This window comes from Limanda limanda, chromosome 13 (assembly GCF_963576545.1).
Source record: "Limanda limanda chromosome 13, fLimLim1.1, whole genome shotgun sequence".
Classification (NCBI taxonomy): domain Eukaryota; kingdom Metazoa; phylum Chordata; class Actinopteri; order Pleuronectiformes; family Pleuronectidae; genus Limanda; species Limanda limanda.
The window spans coordinates 1,324,745-1,342,875 of NC_083648.1; the positions used below are offsets into that span (position 1 = coordinate 1,324,745).

The 18,131-nt window shown below is 43.2% G+C and overlaps 1 protein-coding gene across 2 annotated transcripts; it reads right to left on the reverse strand.

Moving 5' to 3' along the window:
• Positions 1 to 1,967: 1,967 nt before the first annotated feature.
• Positions 1,968 to 12,936, reverse strand: LOC133018536 (uncharacterized). Of its 2 annotated transcripts, none has more exons than XM_061084930.1 (3): positions 12,870 to 12,936; positions 11,967 to 12,046; positions 1,968 to 4,570 (listed from the first exon to the last, which is right to left on the reverse strand). In XM_061084930.1, the coding sequence occupies exon 3, from the start codon at positions 4,436 to 4,438 to the stop codon at positions 2,747 to 2,749; it is 1,692 nt and encodes a 563-aa protein (XP_060940913.1). In that variant the 5' UTR covers positions 4,439 to 4,570; positions 11,967 to 12,046; positions 12,870 to 12,936; the 3' UTR covers positions 1,968 to 2,746. The 2 variants fall into 2 exon arrangements, with proteins under 2 accessions (XP_060940913.1, XP_060940914.1); XM_061084931.1 differs by lacking the exon at positions 12,870 to 12,936 and adding an exon at positions 12,642 to 12,709.
• Positions 12,937 to 18,131: the final 5,195 nt, after the last annotated feature.

The window sequence follows — 18,131 nt, forward strand, 5'->3', positions numbered from 1 at the left end:
AAAGAACATGCAAGGGAAGATCAGAGAAGCTCTTAAAAACACGCCGGAGACAAGTTTACAGTGATTTCACCACTCGGTGCCCAAATTAGTGTTGTGCACCGATGTTTTGATCGGTAAAATGTCTGCAAGCTTAGTCGGGCGGTAACAGTGTGGCCCGAGACGCTCCTAAACGCTAAGGCAGTAAAAGCACTTTAACACAATGAAAACGGCCATAACACCCGAACCGGAAGTGCACGGTCGTCACGGCTGAAAATAGACGCTGAGGTCTCAAGCAAAACAATACACTCAAATATTAAATGACACGCTAAGTATTAAAACTAGTCTCTACCCAGACAATATAGCCTCTTACTGTAACCGTAGTTTCGTGGTATTCATGCGTGGGTCGCGCAAATTTTCCGGAAGTCCGGTTAATCTCGTGGTCTCTCAAGAGCTTGCTTCGGACCGGAAAGGAGCGGATGTTCTCTTGCTTCCTTGACGGGATGAAACTTCGTCCTTCTGCAGGGGTGGACGGCTTTTGGAGCCGTTTGTAGATCGTGTAAAAGAAAAGTCTGTGTGAAACTCGGCCTCCCGAGTGAATTCCTGTTGCGCGGACTTTCAAGTTAAAATAACAAAAAGTCCTATCAAAAATGTGATTGCCCCCTATAGCAGCTAGAACATCTGGAAAGACCCGGAGGGGTCTTGGTTGAAGTCTTTTAGCAGGGAAAATGGCAGAGTTTTCTTTGAGTTCAGCAGTTGTATTCACCTTAGTGAATAGAGTTTTGCCGGTCATCAGCCAATGGAATGTCAGGGTTCGACCTTAGGGGGCGGGGATTCGACCTCAGTGGGCGTTTTAGGAACACAGTTGGGGGTCCCCCTGAAGGACACTGCAGATGTTTCCCCCCCCCCCAGGAGAGGGCTCCAAGCTGGCTGTGGAAGGTGTTGCTTAAGAGTGGAAACTGGTAGAACTGGTTTCAGCTTTTGAAAGCTTCTGTTTTATTGGTCAGCACTAAGGACTCTTGCCCAACAATGTATGTATTAATATTCCCTTTAATAGGCGACATTTTCTTTCTTTCTCCTTTTCTTTTGCCATCACTTTTGAATGATGTTGTTTTATTTATCTGCCGTCTGATTTGAAAAGGCGGGGGGGCGGCTGAGGGGGCGAGCGGTCGTCCTCCAACCAGCAGGTCGGCAGTTCGATCCCCAGTCTCCCCCATCTGCCTGCTGAAGTGCCCTTGGGCCAGATACTGAACCTTTAAATGACCTCGTAGATGTGTATGAAGTCACTTTGGATAAAAGCTTCTGCCAAATGACAGGTAATAATAATAAATGACATTTTATCAAGTTGCTTTTTGTCTTTGAAGATTTTCTTGTTTTTGTCGTCTTTATGAAATTGTAAAAACTGTAATGAAAAGTGCTGTATGAATAAAGTTATTATTATTATTATTATTATGTGTTGGTCATTGATATTATTTTCCGTTCCAGGATGTTGAGCTCCCCTTGCTGGTCATGAAGCTGTATTACAGTAACTACCCCCGTCTCCATGTTAGCTGAGCTCTTCCTCTCTGTGGAGTTTCACAGTGTGTTTAAATGATAAAATAGAACAATTTCTATTTGGTTGAGGATCCGTCTCACGTGACACATCAGAGAGATCAGAGTCTTCACAGCTTGGATTAGAATAAACACTTTGTAGCAGAACTGAAGGTCAATGAACTGATGGATTATTGTCAGTAATGGTCGAGTATCCGAGGAGAAATATCATATATCAAGCAGTCACAACAGTGATTGGATAATTATTAACCTGACGCACACGAATAAGAAAAGTTAATTTCCTTGTTACACATGAAATTCATGTTGTCATAGAAAAGATTAAAACTGTGCAAATGTTGGTGTTGGAGTGTTAACACGCACAAAAATAAATAATCACTCAAATCAGTTGTTCAACTTTTATTTAAAATTTATTTATTTATATATCTTATATATTTGTCAGAGATACTTGATTAAACTGCAAAACAATAACACAACTTCAACTTTAAGTTTTCCAAACATAAAAAGTTATAGAACACAAGCAAAGATAAAATCAGCTGTGAGTAAAACACAGTTTCAAACCAAGCAAACTTTTTATCATGTAATTCAGACATGAAACACATAAAGACACAGATATGATTTGGTCGACATCACACCAGTGAACTACATTGTTGACATGGCTGTCATGTGAGCTCTCAGCTTTCTACTTTGACACAGAGCAACATTACTCCCACACAACACGCTGTCATGCTGTGACTGGAAGCTGCATTTTGATTTGTAATTAACATAAATGCTAAATTATGAATTAATCATCGAGCTGATGAAGAATCGTGAAGCAAAGAGGCAGAAACGTTAAAACAGAGAAGTTTGGAAACACTGTCGGTCCCGTTTCAGTTTGAAACTCCGGTGCTGCGTGTTCATCTGGACGGACAGAAACCCAGATGTTTGGAAACGATAACGTAGACGCTCACAAGCTCTTGATGATTGGTTCTTCTCTCTGATTCGTCAGGCTCCTGTCACATGACCACAACTAACAACAAATGCTTCCTGTTTACAGCAGCACATGCATGTGTACGTGCATGGTCAGGTGATACGTGTTCACATGCATGTTAGTCTGGACCGGGATTTAAATGATATGAAGCCAAAACACTTGTAGACAGAGATGGTTTCGGTTTAAATGAAAGTTTGGAAGTTGCCTCAGAGGAAAACCTTAAAGAAAAGACTAGAAGTCACTGGATGAACTCTAGAGGAATCTGTCTCCTCTGTCCACTTGAGCCATGACCTCTGCTTGTTCTCTCATGTCCATCAGACACTGGACTCGTTTCGTCCAGCCCGACTTGGCCTCAGCTTTCTCTCCTGCTATGAGCATGTCGATGTACTCTGCAGTGGACAGAGGGTTTGGCCTCAGTGCGATCTCTTTAAGTCTGTTTAGACACTTGGCAGAGTCACGCATCACTTTCATCACATCAGCCTGCACAAGGTCGTACTCAGACTTCAGTTTGTCAATCAGTGCCTTCACAGGCATCGCAGCCTCGGAGGCTATCTGGTACTTTGCTTTCAGCTTTTCTAACGTTGTTCTTTCTGTGACTTCCTTGTACTCCCATCGGTACATCTGATTGTAATCGTGTTTCTTCCAGTGACATTTGCCTGGGCACATCTTACAGAACCCATCTGATCCCATTGCACTACAGAGCCTATCAAACATACCAAATGTATACACACAACCATCATGACAGGTAAATCTACACTGAGGACAGTTTGTACAGGAAGTTAGATTACTAGAATACTCCTGTTGATAAGCCTTCATGACTTTGCATTCGATCACAAAATCCTTGTTGCTGCTGATCTCGGCCTCGTGATCTTTCAGTTGTGATTTTGTCTCTTTTATCTCCTCCTGCTTGTCTAACCCAATTCTAACCTGCTTCTTCAAACTCTGAACTGAGATCTCGAGCTGCTCTCTTTCTCTGAGGACCTCCTTTGTCATGAACAAGCTTTTGGTCGTCATTACATTCAAAGCAGTGAAAAACGTCCTCATGCTTTTTATCCCCATCTTCCAAAACATCTCACTGAAGTCTACCTCGTCATCTTCCTCACTCGCGCTCTCTGCTGCACACGATTTGTCAAACAACGCTGAGTTATTGAACTTGAAGTGAACCGGCAGTCCTTCTTTGGTTTTCGGACACGGGACATCAGCAGCGTTGATCGCCTCCAGAACTGATAAATGTTTGCCGTCTACAAATGTCACCAGAATCTGGATGTTTTCTGCCACGTCTTTGCCGAAGATGGAGAGCACTGAGTCAAACACGTATTTCTGTGTTGATGTGAGTCGTGCTAAAGAAGCCTGAGCTACGATACACACAGCATCGATTTCACTGACACCATCCTTAGCAGAGAAGAGATCACGAAGCTGCTCTACGATCAACTTGTCCTTTTCGATACCTCTCGTATCTCCAAAACCTGGAGTGTCAACAATAGTGAGCGAGTTCTGAATGTTAAAGCCGGCCCGATGGTTGAGTTTGTACACAGTGACTTCAGTAGTCTGGCTGTGAGCTTGTGAGATGGACTGATCCTCATCTACTAACTTAAACCGATAGGGATCTTTCCACTCAACACCGAGAACGTAATTAATCATCCCGTTGATAATAGTTGATTTGCCAGCACCAGTTGCTCCGAGAACCATTATGGTGCGATTACGATCAAAGGACTCTTTCCCGAAGCGGAAACGTTTGCACCCGTTCACAGTGATGTCCTCCTCTTTCAGGAGGATTTTATAAACAGGGAGAGATCCTGACTGAGGTTTCAGCTGTTTGCTTTTATCTCTAACAGCGTCCGCTAGTCGCTGAGAGCCAAAATCAGTTTCTTCAGGATCATTGGATTTTAGTTTTGATAAAGCAGATGTGCCCAACTTCAATGCTGAGCTCATTGAAGACAACATTCTGGTGACGACACAGAATCTGTGACAACAATGTCAAAGTGTAAATCAGTTGGTATGAAGGTCAGATGCTTGGAGAGTTGATCTGATCAGACTCTCATCCCTCCGGGTTGTGACACGGTCGCTGATCTGAATCTGCAAATATTGATACAAAAAAACAACGTCACACAGATTTGCAGTTGTCACGTAACACATCAGCTGCACTGGTGGTGGACATTAAAATCAACTTTGGCTTTTGTTAATTGTAGATTTAACAGAAAGTTATGGATGAATGACTGTAACAGTACGTTTCTCCAGGTCCAGGTCACTGTGACCTTGACCTTTCACCAAAACCTCATCAGTTCCTCTTTGAGTACAAGTGACGACTGAAAATGTGAAGAAATTATCTGAAGACAAACTTATCTTAATATCATGTGCAAGAGGACAGAGCTTGTTTTGTAAGGTCACTGTGACTTTGACCTTTAACCAAAACTTAAACAGTTCATCTGTAAGTATAATTCAGGGCCGGCAACCCGCGGCTCTTCAGCCCCTCTGCAGTGGCTCCCTGTACAGTGTTGTGCATATGCTTTGCGAACGGTGAACTTAGCGAATCAGTGTTCATATGATGAACGTGACGTTCACGTTCATTTTTTAAAACATCATCGTATCAGGGCAGTATGAAATACCAGGATTGGGCGTGTGTGTGTGTGTGTGTGCTCCCAGATAGAGCGCACACACACACAGGTACCGGGGCTCCGCCCCCTCGCCCACGCTCACTCGCTCAGAGACACAGTGAGATCAGAGCTTGTACAAGTGGAGCAGTCGCTCAGTGGAAAGTTCACCGAGTTTCTCTGGTCTCAGAAGTCAGCGCTGCAGCTTCTTGATCAGAGCAGAAACTTTTTGTTTTAATATTTCGTCAACTAGAATATGCGTCACATCCTATTACGTCCCGGCTCTCTTCCCTGCAGGTCTCTAATCTAGAGTCTCTGACCCCCGGCCTCGGTAAACTAACCAAGGATAAATCCCAAAAACGAAAAGTCTGGAAGGGAAGTAGAGAGTTTAATTCTGTGTGAACAGATTCATTTGCTTTCCCTGCCAACGATGCAGGTTTACCTGTGTGCTTGATTGTGTGCTTCAAAGTAGGCCTACACACGTATTTGGTTCTCCTCTTCATAAGAGTTTGGTAACTATATATACTGTTGGGCAAGGCCCAGTGATCCGACTTAGAACAAAGAGTCGTAAAACCTTAGGCCAGGCTCGGGAAACCCCTTACATTTGAAATCCAGCATGGGCCCTTATCTCCATGTGGCAGCAGGTCACTTCCTGTTTCCCCCACGGTAAGCCCGCCCCTGGGGGCCAAATCCTGACAACTCAATTGGCTGGAGGGCCACACTGACCCCTCCTCCCATTTGAACTTTTGAACCGGTATACCAGTGCCTGGTGTATCCGTGATTGGCTGCAGATTGCAATCGGTGGTTGTGTTCTCGAAGCACAAGAATCATAAATGATTTAAGAAAAGAGAAAAATAATTCTAGGAATTTATTTCTCTTTGAAATTTTTTTATTTTAATCCCTTTGCACCTGTCCCAAGCAGGTATACTAGTGCCTTGTGTATCCATGGTTGGTTGCTTCTAGCATATAAGTGGTTGTGTCATCTCAATGCACAATAATTATGATTAAATTTTTGAAGAGAGACATAGGTTCGAAACTAATTTCTCTTTGAAGTTTCTTTATTCTTAAATTCCCTTTGCTAAGCAGACTTTTGTGTAACTTTGGTTGGTTGCTGACTGCGTTTCAGTAGTTGGTAATTTTTATAGGAGATTTTCTGCATGCTTTTTGATCTTAAGGAGACAAACTAGATTTGAGAGACTAGTTTTGAGAAGACTAGTTGTTGAACAACTAGGTCTTAAGGATTGAGCCACCGAGCTATCCTTCATTGCTACTATATAGACACAGGGTGAAGCTCACCTGTGCATCTTGTTGTGTAGTTTTTTAATTAAGTGTTTTACCCACTTTTTCTAAGCAAGCGTGAGCAGTCCACCAGGTGCCTTTTCGCACTCAGAAGATGAGTAGCATGTACCACCATGGGGAAAGTGCTCCCTCAGGACCAGAGGTCCTATTAGAGACTGTAGCCAGTCTGAGTAATTTTTTTTCTAATGATGCGGTGAGTGAGTTGAGTGAGTATGAAATAAGTACCTGCGATCGTAAGATCAAGAACTGTCCATGCACTCATCAACCCCACTGGCCCGCATCCGAAAATACCCCATGCTCTGGGTCAAGTCACTGACTTTGCAGACCCAAGAACATGCGAAGGCGCTCAGAGCCATGCAAGCAGCATGTCGAGCGGAGCAGGAGAAAAACTCCCACCTGCGGCATATCATCGAGACCCGCAAAGAACAGGACCAGGCGGTGCAGGAGTATGCGCAGGTTAAAGGTCAGCAGAAAGGGGGGCACAGTCAAACAGAGCTGCCCCCCCCTCCAGCTGAGATCCCTGACGACAGGGCCAGGAGCTGACGTCATTCCCGGTGGAGCCAGCAGAGCAGAGACACTGGGAGAACAGCTGCGAGCACAGCTCCACAACCCTCATGCAGAGGGAGCTTTGCTCTGGAGAGCCAGACACACCCAGCAGTCCACCGCTCCGACCCACTCAACACCAAAGGGGGAGCAGGACTCAACCCCTAGACGCGCAGTGACCTGCGACCGCTATGAGGCAACATCAAATGCCTGTCCAGCTGACACACAGCATCCACTCCAGCCAGAACGAACACATCCTGCGCGGAGCCATGCTGATCCACATCACAACGACGGAAGGAATCCGTCCTGGAGGGCTGAAGGAGATTCCCAGTCTGCCACTCAGGCAGAGGCGCACCACGACTCACGGTCGCGTCCTGGATGGTCCTCCACCCCCGGTGCAAGAGATGGTGGCCACGAAGATGAGTACCGTGGCACATTCGAGTCAAAAGACACTGATGACTCAGCACCCCCTCAAAGAGAGGAAATCCGCAACCGGCGGCAAGAGCCCCTTGAAAAGACATTTATCGCTTCGACCCAGACAACCGAGGGTTTAACGAAGACGACACCGTGGTTCTGGCAGTTCAAACAAGTCCAAACAAATGTGGACCCGGCGCAGGAAGATGACAACTTTCCCCACGCCAAGACGAACCCCAGCAAAGAGAACCAGAAACAACGACCCTTCCAACAGGGTGCCCCTCAAAACCAAGGGGGTGAGGATTTCAACCAGCCCCACAAACAGTTTCGACCTCAGCACCTGAATCCCTCTCAACAGAGAAGTAGGCGCTGGAACCGAAGGAAACCTCATCAATACCAGGAGTATAGTGATGGTGACCGAAATCCAACACATGGGATGTATCCTGGCACAGAGGAATTAATACGGAGATGTGTGGATGAAGCAATGAGAGACATTGTGCCACGTGTTCCTCCAGGCTCCCCTAAGAGACCAGACACTGAACCCCGTTGGCGAAACTAGGAGCAGACGCCCTCCTTCTCCACTCCTAAAGATGACTTCAATGACTGGGAAGGACCAAGGCGCTGCCAGAAACCCCTCTCACCTCCACACCTGAAAGGGGGGGGGGGGAAGAAATCCCAATTTTAAAACAAAGACCGCTCAAACCACTCACTCCATCAATAGCTGCATGCTTTAGACCCTCTGTCAGTAAATTGTATAACGTATGTTCAGGTAGTGAACTCCTTAGACCTCGTTGAGGATTTTGAAGTCGTTACCACTACGGTTGTGCAGCCCTCACGGGTACACTTGGCAATTGAGTCTTGGCAGTGCAATTTCAATATCTGTAGATTTGCAAACCTAGAAATAGGATTTACCATATATTCACAGATTAGCGAACAACAGAACGTGACTCGCTGTTCTAAATGTTTTGGTTTGGCAGAATAACACAGGTTTATCTCAAAACACCAGCACCTACTCAAACATTTTCTTCTGTTCCTTTTTCCACTTTTCTTTCGTTTCACTCTTCACCGAAATTCATTGGTATGTTAACAATAACTGCCGAAAAGCATGATGTGAAATTGAAAATGTGCGCCGTGTTTTAGAATATATGTTTAGCCTCGGTCTGCCCAGACAATTACCTCTCTCTGTTTAGACTCATGCCTCAAAGACATTTATGCCTCATGATGAACTAACTTTCATTGCTTCAACTCCACTCAAGGATTACCTCTCCTGGGTTATCACTGGACTCTCGACCCTAGCGTGCCCTGGAAACCGGGTAACGACCCACTTCCCAGGTCAAAGGGGGATTGTTGGGCAAGGCCCAGTGATCCGACTTAGAACAAAGAGTCGTAAAACCTTAGGCCAGGCTCGGGAAACCCCTTACATTTGAAATCCAGCATGGGCCCTTATCTCCATGTGGCAGCAGGTCACTTCCTGTTTCCCCCACGGTAAGCCCGCCCCTGGGGGCCAAATCCTGACAACTCAATTGGCTGGAGGGCCACACTGACCCCTGACCCCTCCTCCCAGGGGGGAGTCACCTGAGACATGACTTAAAAGGGCTGAGCTCACAGAAATCTCCCTCTCTTCACTCAGATGCCCAAGCGACAACAGGACCCCTAGGGGTCTTAATAGTTAACTCGGTATTTTTAAGAGACTCTCTTTGTCCTCTTCTTTTTCACTCCAGCACTGACGTTCCAGTTAGGCCTCCTCCGGTCTGACTCAAGGTTCCAGTCGCTAAAGGAGGCGACTAACACTCTCTTTGTCCTCAGATGCTCAGGTCGTATCCAGACCCTCCAGGGGGCTAAACACACGACTCAGTAACTAAGGAGGCGACTAGACGTTTGTTTAATATCATTTTATTTGAAGTTGTTTCATTTTCTTTTATCTCAGTCAAAGTTTTATTTTGGAAAGGACTTTTCCTGTTTTAACTTGAAAAGACAAAACAGGAATCTCACTCGGGAGGAGTGAGACACGGACTTTTATTCTTTTTCCACACGATCTTCAACCGGCTCCACGCAGCCGCACATCCCTGCAGAAGAAGACCAAGCTTCATCCCGTCACGGAGCATGACTTATCCGCTCCGGTCCGGCCCAGCTGCGGTGCTCACGGGAGCTCGCCTGAGAGGCCAAGACATTGTTCACTGGACTTCCGGGAGATTCGCGCCAAGGCGCATGCAACCCACGAAATCACGGTCACAGTAAGAGGCTTATGTTGTCTGGGCAGATGTTAGTTTTAATATGTAGCGTGTTGATTTAATACTTGAGTGTATTTTGTTGATGGAACTTCCGTGTTCCATTGTTTTAGCCGGCCACTACTCCGAGCCGCTACTTCCGGTTTCCGGTTTGATCGCAATGTTTTGTGTTGCAAGTAAATAGGGCCGCGAGAAGCGCCTCCGCCCGCACTGTTAACGTCTGTGTGAGTCTGCAGTGATTTCACCGATCAGAACCTCGGCCCACAACGCTCGCTTGAGGGCTGAGGGGTGAATCACTGTTAACTCATCTCAGGCGTATTTTTAAGAGCTTCTTTGAACTCTCCTTACATGTTTTCTCATGTTCTCTCTCTCTCTCTCTCTCTCTCTCTCTCTCTCTCTCTCGCTCTCTCTCTCTCTCTCTCTCTCTCTCTCTCTCTCTCTCTCTCTCTCCTTCTAAACTGACCTATACACACTTCTGACCTGTATTTATAATACAGGTCATGTCACATAGTTAAATCTATGCTTAGAGAGGCTGAACACATCTGGAAACCATTCGGCCCCAAAGCCAAGCAGAGATAAGAATTCTCTTTGTCTAAAATTTCCTTTGTGTAATTCATGTGACGACCACCAGTGTGCGCTCCGGCCACATGGTGTCATTAACATATTCTCCATTTTGGATAACGTTAAGTTAAACCCACCATTTTGAGTCTATTATTGCCACGCCTCCACTCTCTCTCTCCTCCCATCCTGGCTCTAAATTCATAACGGCTCCGCCATCTTGTTTTGTAGTCAATCCGCCATTTTGAGAGTTTTTAGGCCTTGATTCCATGAATCATGATCGGCCTCCATCTTAGATGTGATGTCACTACGCGTCATCGCCACGCCCCTTCTTTTTCTCTCTCTCTCGCACACACACACACACACACACACACACACACACACACACTTTGATAGACACAGACAGATACACACATACAGAGACACATAGATGGACCAGAGGTTACATGCGTGTTCTAAATTGTGATAAGCTGCTGTTGTTATCTTTGAAATATGGGAGTTTGTTAAAATGATAAATCATTAAATAACACTAACTTTATTTCACATACACACACATAGACACACCCACACAGAGAGACACTTTGACACAGACACACACACACACAGAGACAGACATACATAGGTAGACCGCAGGTTTTACATGTATTTTTCTGAATTGCGATAAGTGCTGCTGCTGTGTTTATCTTTGAAATATCGGAGCTTGTTAAAATGATAAATCATTGAATAACATTATAACTTTATTTCCCCTTTTTAATAAATACTTTTGTAATTAAAGTATCTGTAGTCTGTGATTATTTGTGCATATGTATGTGAATACAGCTGGATTATGATTGCCTGTGCTCGAACTTAGAAGCCTTCACTGTTTATTAAGTAATCGTTAATATTAAAATATTGACATTATTAATTTGACATTTATCATTATGAGACTGATAATTATAGCTTGACATCGTTGGCCCCTGGGAAACCAGGGTGGTGCCCCCCTTTCTCAATTATTAATATAGATAGTATTATTCTTAAATTGATAATTTTATTGTGTTGGACTAATTATTTTCATTATTCTTGGTTGATAACCTTATCATTGTTAATTGATAGCTTGTACTTTCTAATTGATAATTCCTATTTTCTCATTAGTGGTTTTATTGTTATTTGATTACTGATCATCTTCAATTAATAATTTAATTATTTTTGATAGATAATTTTTATTATTTTAATAATCATATTTCATGATTATTATTAATTAGCCAACGTCAAGTCTACTCCTATTGCACAACAATACAACTTTATAATCTGTGTTATCAAATAGGTTTTGCGGCTCCAGACAAATTTTATATGGGGTAAGAGGGGCCTAAAGGGCTATTTTGTTAGGAAAGGTTGCCGACACCTGGTCTCAGCGAACTTTAAGTTAACACATTAACAATGTTGACACATGAATAAGGCAATAATTTCTTCAAACTTCGAGCAGCAAATTCTAATCAGGTCATCCATGAGTCCAAGTGAATTATTGTGTCAGATGTCATGAAATTCCCTTCGATTGTTTCTGACATATCACATTCACAAGTCGTGGCATCACTATGACCTTTGACCTTTGACCTTCAACCACTGTAATCTAACCAGCTCATCTTTGAGTCCACAAGACTGGGACAGACGAGCCGACCGCCCACTAGGTGTCGCGGGCACGGAGGAATCTATTTGTGAGGTGATGTAATGTGTGTCCGATAAGTCAAGTTGATTTGAACGTGTTCACTGTGCAGGTTGGAGCTGTGGTGCAGAGTCATGCAGGACAAATACTGGAGAATTACTTTTAAAACAAGATGCTGGTAGAAAAGAATCACAACAAACCTCTGGTGGTTCTTCAGCTGCACGGCACAGGAAGTGATGTGATTTCAAAATAGTGCTCGTGATGGACGTCTTCCAAACGACTAAAATATAAAAAGAACAAAGTGCAAGAAAAAACATTTAACAAGTGATTTAACGAAAAGTACAGAAGCGTATTGCATTCACATGAAAAAAGATAATTTTATCTCAGAAAAACAGAACTTCTGTATAAATAACAGTGAACTACAAAAGACTAATGTAGCCGAGCGGTTTGTTCTCTTATACTGTCAGGACGCCTCAGCCAAGAAAGGACACGAGAGATGGTTACTGAATCGAGATATCTCTTCAAAACCTAACCCTACTAACCCTAACCCTACTAACCCTAACCCTAACCCTACTAACCCTAACCCTAACCCTACTAACCCTAACCCTACTAACCCTATCCCAAACCCTACTAACCCTAACCCTAACCCTACTAACCCTAACCCTCACACCCGTTTACTTTCCTCCACACTTCAAAACTTCTCTATTGACAGAACCCTCTTCCGTTAGAACCCCTTTCAAAACAAGTCACAACCAACACCCTGCTTATAACAGGAACTACACATTAACCTTCCATAATAAAGCCACTAGATAAAATAGCTGACACTAACAAACGAAATATTTGAATTAAAGACAAAAATGAAAACTATCCTCTACCTATCTGTAGCATGTCCCTGAAAGACGGTCGAGACTTTCAACGGATGTTTAAAGGTTTATTTGAAATTTCCCTGAACAACACCGTGAGAGCTTGTGCCTCTTCGGAGCGTCGCTAAAACAAAACACTTTTCCTTTGTGAGGTTACAGATTCATAAAAGTAATTCCACATCTTTAAAGGAACTTAAATTTCAAAATAAAAGCATGTAAAAAAATAACTCAGAAACTTACCACTTCAGTTTGTCTGTGATCAGCAGGAGAAACAAAGTTCTGTGTCTGTGTCTGTGTCAGTGCTGCAGCTGCTTTATACCCTCACACACACACACACACACACACACACACACACACACACACACACACTAACACACACACACACACACACACACACACACACACACACACACACACTAACACACACACACACACACACACACACACACACACACACACACACACACACACACACACACACACACAACTGGGTGCGGCTTCACTTGGTTGGGTAATGTAGAGACAAAACCGTTAGACTTTATAAACCTATTTTTCTGATCAGATCAAAACTCATCATCTTCACATGTTAACACAAGTTTCTAGGGAACTTCCTGTGATTTCGTTGCATATTGAAGTGAGTCGTCTTCTCTTCCTCTTCATCTCTGAATCAAACTTTAACTACCACTTCATTTTTTTACGAGCACAGAGGTGAAGTCTTTACTGGAAGTCACACCATTTCCCAGAAACCTGCAAATCCAAAGGTGAAATTAAACCTTTTATACAAGGATCTCCCTGTATAAACAGCCGGGCTGAGTGAGCAGATTCTGTAAGTATAAAAAAATGTGCAGGTGATGTCTGTGTGTGTGTGCGCGTGTGTGTGTGTGTGTGTGTGTGTATGTGTGTGTGTGTGTGTGTGTGTGTGTGTGTCTGTCTGTGTGTGTGTGTGTGTGTGTGTGTGTGTGTGTGTGTGTGTGTGTGTGTGTGTGTGTGTGTGTGTGTCTGTCTGTGTGTGTGTGTGTGTGTGTCTGTGTGCATAACGAGCAGCAGACACCTTAATGCTGACATGTGCAAAAACTTCAGGGTTATTTATTTTAGCCTAAACATAACTTTCATTTCTTAAACTCACCAATGAGATAGGTGGGCAATATGCACGGAGCAGAGCAAGTGCATTCTGGGCTTTATTTTGGAGACGGACACTCGGAGATCATTCTCCACGTTTAGCTGCGATCTGTATTTATTCTTTATTTGTTGTTTCTTTGTAGCGTCCCCGCTTCCCAGACGACAGGGAACTTCTCTCCTAAGTTGCAACTTTATTAAGTCAAAAGAACATGTCACACTTCATATTCATCACTCTGACACTCCTCACATCAACACTCGTCTTCTTCCCTCCACTTCCTCATTCACCCTGCCCTGACCCGCCAACTAAACAGCCAATGAGAGCCGGCCATCCCACACAACCCCACAGCCATCAGACTAGAACTGTCACGTGCCCCAACCCGACCTGTTCACTGACCCTCAGGACATGTCAGTACTTATTAAACACATTGTAACTTAGCTCAACATAAGCCATCACAAAAACCACAAAGCAGTGAATCAGAACATAAACTTAACAACCAGTCCGTTACAGTACGTCAGGGCTGAGAAAGTCTTTCAGCACCAGTCCTGATAGACAGAGGCACTGATTCCAGATCACAGGCTCCTTTATCCTCATGCATGGACGGATCTATATCTACAGCAGCCGGTTTAATTAACGTTTCACAGATTATGTGTGGCTTTTTAGCCTGTGCAATTAAATATGTCACCTCATATGATGTCCTTTGATCTGCGGCTGGGATTGTCTGTTTAGTGAGGACTTCCTTTTGGCCTCGTACCTCTCGCTCGTTCTGCTAATCAATGTCGTAAAAACCTGAAGGGTCAACAAAGAAAGAGGAAAAAACTGATGGAAAGGTTTTTATTGCATTGTTTTATCCTAATTTCAACTCACATTTATGTATATATTTATACAATAATGAGTTAAATATTCCATTTAAAATTATTTTAAAATTGTATAGGTTTTTTGGAAGGCATTTTGCGCCCCCCCCCCCCCCCCCCTCTGTATCTTGGGACCCCCACTTTGGGAACCCCTGACCTAGTACACACACACACACACACACACACACACACACACACACACACACACACACACACACACACACACACACACACACACACACACTGAACCAATTTACAATAAATGAGACCGTTTACCAGAATCACCTGAAGTGAAAGTGAAATTAACTTCAGTTTCCTGTCCACTCTCTCTCTCTCTCTCTCTCTCTCTCTGTCTGTCTGTCTGTCTGTCTGTCTGTCTGTCTGTCTGTCTGTCTGTCTGTCTGTCTGTCTGTCTGTCTGTCTGTCTGTCTGTCTGTCTGTCTGTCTGTCTGTCTGTCTGTCTGTCTGTCTGTCTGTCTGTCTGTCTGTCTGTCTGTCTGTCTGTCTGTCTGTCTGTCTGTCTGTCTGTCTGTCTGTCTGTCTGTCTGTCTGTCTGTCTCTCTCTCTCTCTCTCTCTCTCTCTCTCGTGTTACTTAATGTTCTGCATTGTCTGAATATTAGTCTGTATACACTGTATGTATATATATATATTTATATATATATGAGCATGCTGACATGAAAAGAAGCCCTGCAGCTTATTAGCACAGTTGCAGTTGTTTTCCATGTAAAATAAAAGATCTTGATTCTCGACTCTCAGCTGAGGAACAAATCAGATTTTCCTCAGATTTCAACAAGTTCAATTTGAGACTTTTTAAGAAGAAGAATGAAAAATTACAAACTCAACATGATACAAAAACATTTCTTTCTAAAAAACATTTACTTCACTAAGCATAAGATTAAGAACTGAATGTATTTAATATTAGTAACATATTATTGCTTGAAGTTGAGAATTTTAGACATTTTAAAACTTCATTAAAACGTTAAAAATTAAATAAAAATCTACTCTTTACACAATTGACACACATATATTTAATGTTTACTTCAGGAAGAATTACGTCATGATTCTTTACTGAAAGCTGCACTGGTCAATATTGTTTTATTAACGTTTGATAAGATAACACATGAAGTGGTTTCTAGCTGTGAAGGGATTTAGCGCCACCTGGTGGTTCAGTGTGTGTCAGTGTCATTAGTTCTGACACGTCCTCTCTCTTTCCTGAGCGTCCGTGCATTTATTATTTCAAATCTCAAGATGAATTTCCATCACACACTTTTCTCCGAATTGTATTTTGCAGTCAGATTGACACCTGCTCATGTGCCTGGTTACCAGTCAGTTGCTAACGGCTGGTTTCCTGTTTTGTCTCTTTCTGTGGTCGTGCTCTGGGCCTGACACACACACACACACACACACACACACACACACACACACACACACACACACACACACACACACACACACACACACACACACACACACACACACACACACACACACACACACACACACACACACACCTGGGTGCGGCTTCACTTGGTTGGGGAATGTAGAGACAAACCTGTTAGACTTTATAAACATATTTTTCTGATCAGATCAAAACTCCAAAAGTCTCCAATGAACTTCCTGTGTTTTCGTTGCATGTTGAAGTGAGTCGTCTTCTCTTCCTCTTCATCTCTGAATCAAACTTTAATTACCAGTTCATTTTTTTATGAGCACAGAGGCGAAGTCTTTACTGGAAGTCACACCATTTCCCAGAAACCTGCAAATCTGAAAGTGAAATTAAACCTCACACGACTCTGATAAATACTGCAAAGTACAAAATTATGGATAAATAACTGATGCAAACTAAATAAAAACAAATAACTGATTCAAAGGAAAAAGTAAAAGAAAGTAAATCACTGCTTTAAAACCAAACTGTGATTCATTCTAATAATCAGATTATATTTAAATTTACAGTCAGTATCTTTACATCTGATCAAAAGATAGAAACACTAAACAATTTGCCCCAAAATAACGGTGCCAGAGACTGGCGACCCCCACGACCCTGGATGTGTTATATAATGTTGCCCACAGCCACGCACACGCACTATCAGGCCTCTACAAACACAGGCATTAATACAACACAAAAGAACAACAACCGCAACAGCCATGATGTTATTTTAAACCAATTTAAGAAATAGAATCTAACTAGAATAGAACCGAAACAGCCGGGCTGAGTGAGCATATACTGTAAGTATTAAAAAGTGTGCAGGTGATGTGTGTGTGTGTGTGTGTGTGTGTGTGTGTGTGTGTGTGTGTGTGTGTGTGTGTGTGTGTGTGTGTGTGTGTGTGTGCATAACGAGCAGCAGACACCTCTCTTTCAGTCCTGTCCCTACACACACCAAGACAGTTTACTGAAGATAGTCCCTCTTCTTTTAGTTTTGTAAAAATGTCCCCACCTGTGTATGTCGACTCCGGAGCCTGGAGCAAAACATCTTTCTGTCAAAACTGTATCTGATGCAAACAAGCAGCTGGGCAGAGTTTGATATATCTGTGGATTCATCTAACTGTAAAGCATGTTTCCCTTTCTTCACTCTGTCCACCAGCTGGCACGTTATGTCCTGGGACATGTCGGTGATGCACCGGGCAGTAGTCCTGATAGACAGAGGCACTGATTCCAGATCACAGGCTCCTTTATCCTCATGCATGGACAGATCTATAGCTACAGAAACCGGTTTATTTAATGTTTCACAGATTGTGTGTGTCTTTGTAGCCTGTGCAATTAAATATGCCAGCTCATATGATGTCCTTTGATCTGCGGCTGGGATTGTCTGTTTAGTGAGGACTTCCTTTTGGCCTCGTACCTCTCGCTCGTTCTGCTGATCTGTGTCGTAAAAACCTGAAGGGTCAACAAAGAAAGAGGAAAAAACTGATGGAAAGGTTTTTATTGCATGGTTTTATTCTAATTTCAACTCAAATATATGTATATATTTATACAATAATGAGTTAAATATTCCATTTAAAATTATTTTAAAATTGTATAGGTTTTTTGGAAGGCATTTTGCAACCCCCCCTTCTGTATCTTGGGACCCCCACTTTGGGAACCCCTGATCTAGTACACACACACACACACACACACACACACACACACACACACACACACACACACACACACACACACACACACACACACACTGAACCAATTTACAATAAATGAGACCGTTTACCAGAATCACCTGAAGTGAAAGTGAAATTAACTTCAGTTTCCTGTCCACTCTCTCTCTCTCTCTCTCTCTCTCTCTGTCTGTCTGTCTGTCTGTCTGTCTGTCTGTCTGTCTGTCTGTCTGTCTGTCTGTCTGTCTGTCTGTCTGTCTGTCTGTCTGTCTGTCTGTCTGTCTGTCTGTCTGTCTGTCTGTCTGTCTGTCTGTCTGTCTGTCTGTCTGTCTGTCTCTCTCTCTCTCTCTCTCTCTCTCTCTCTCTCTCTCGTGTTACTTAATGTTCTGCATTGTCTGAATATTAGTCTGTATACACTGTATGTATATATATATATTTATATA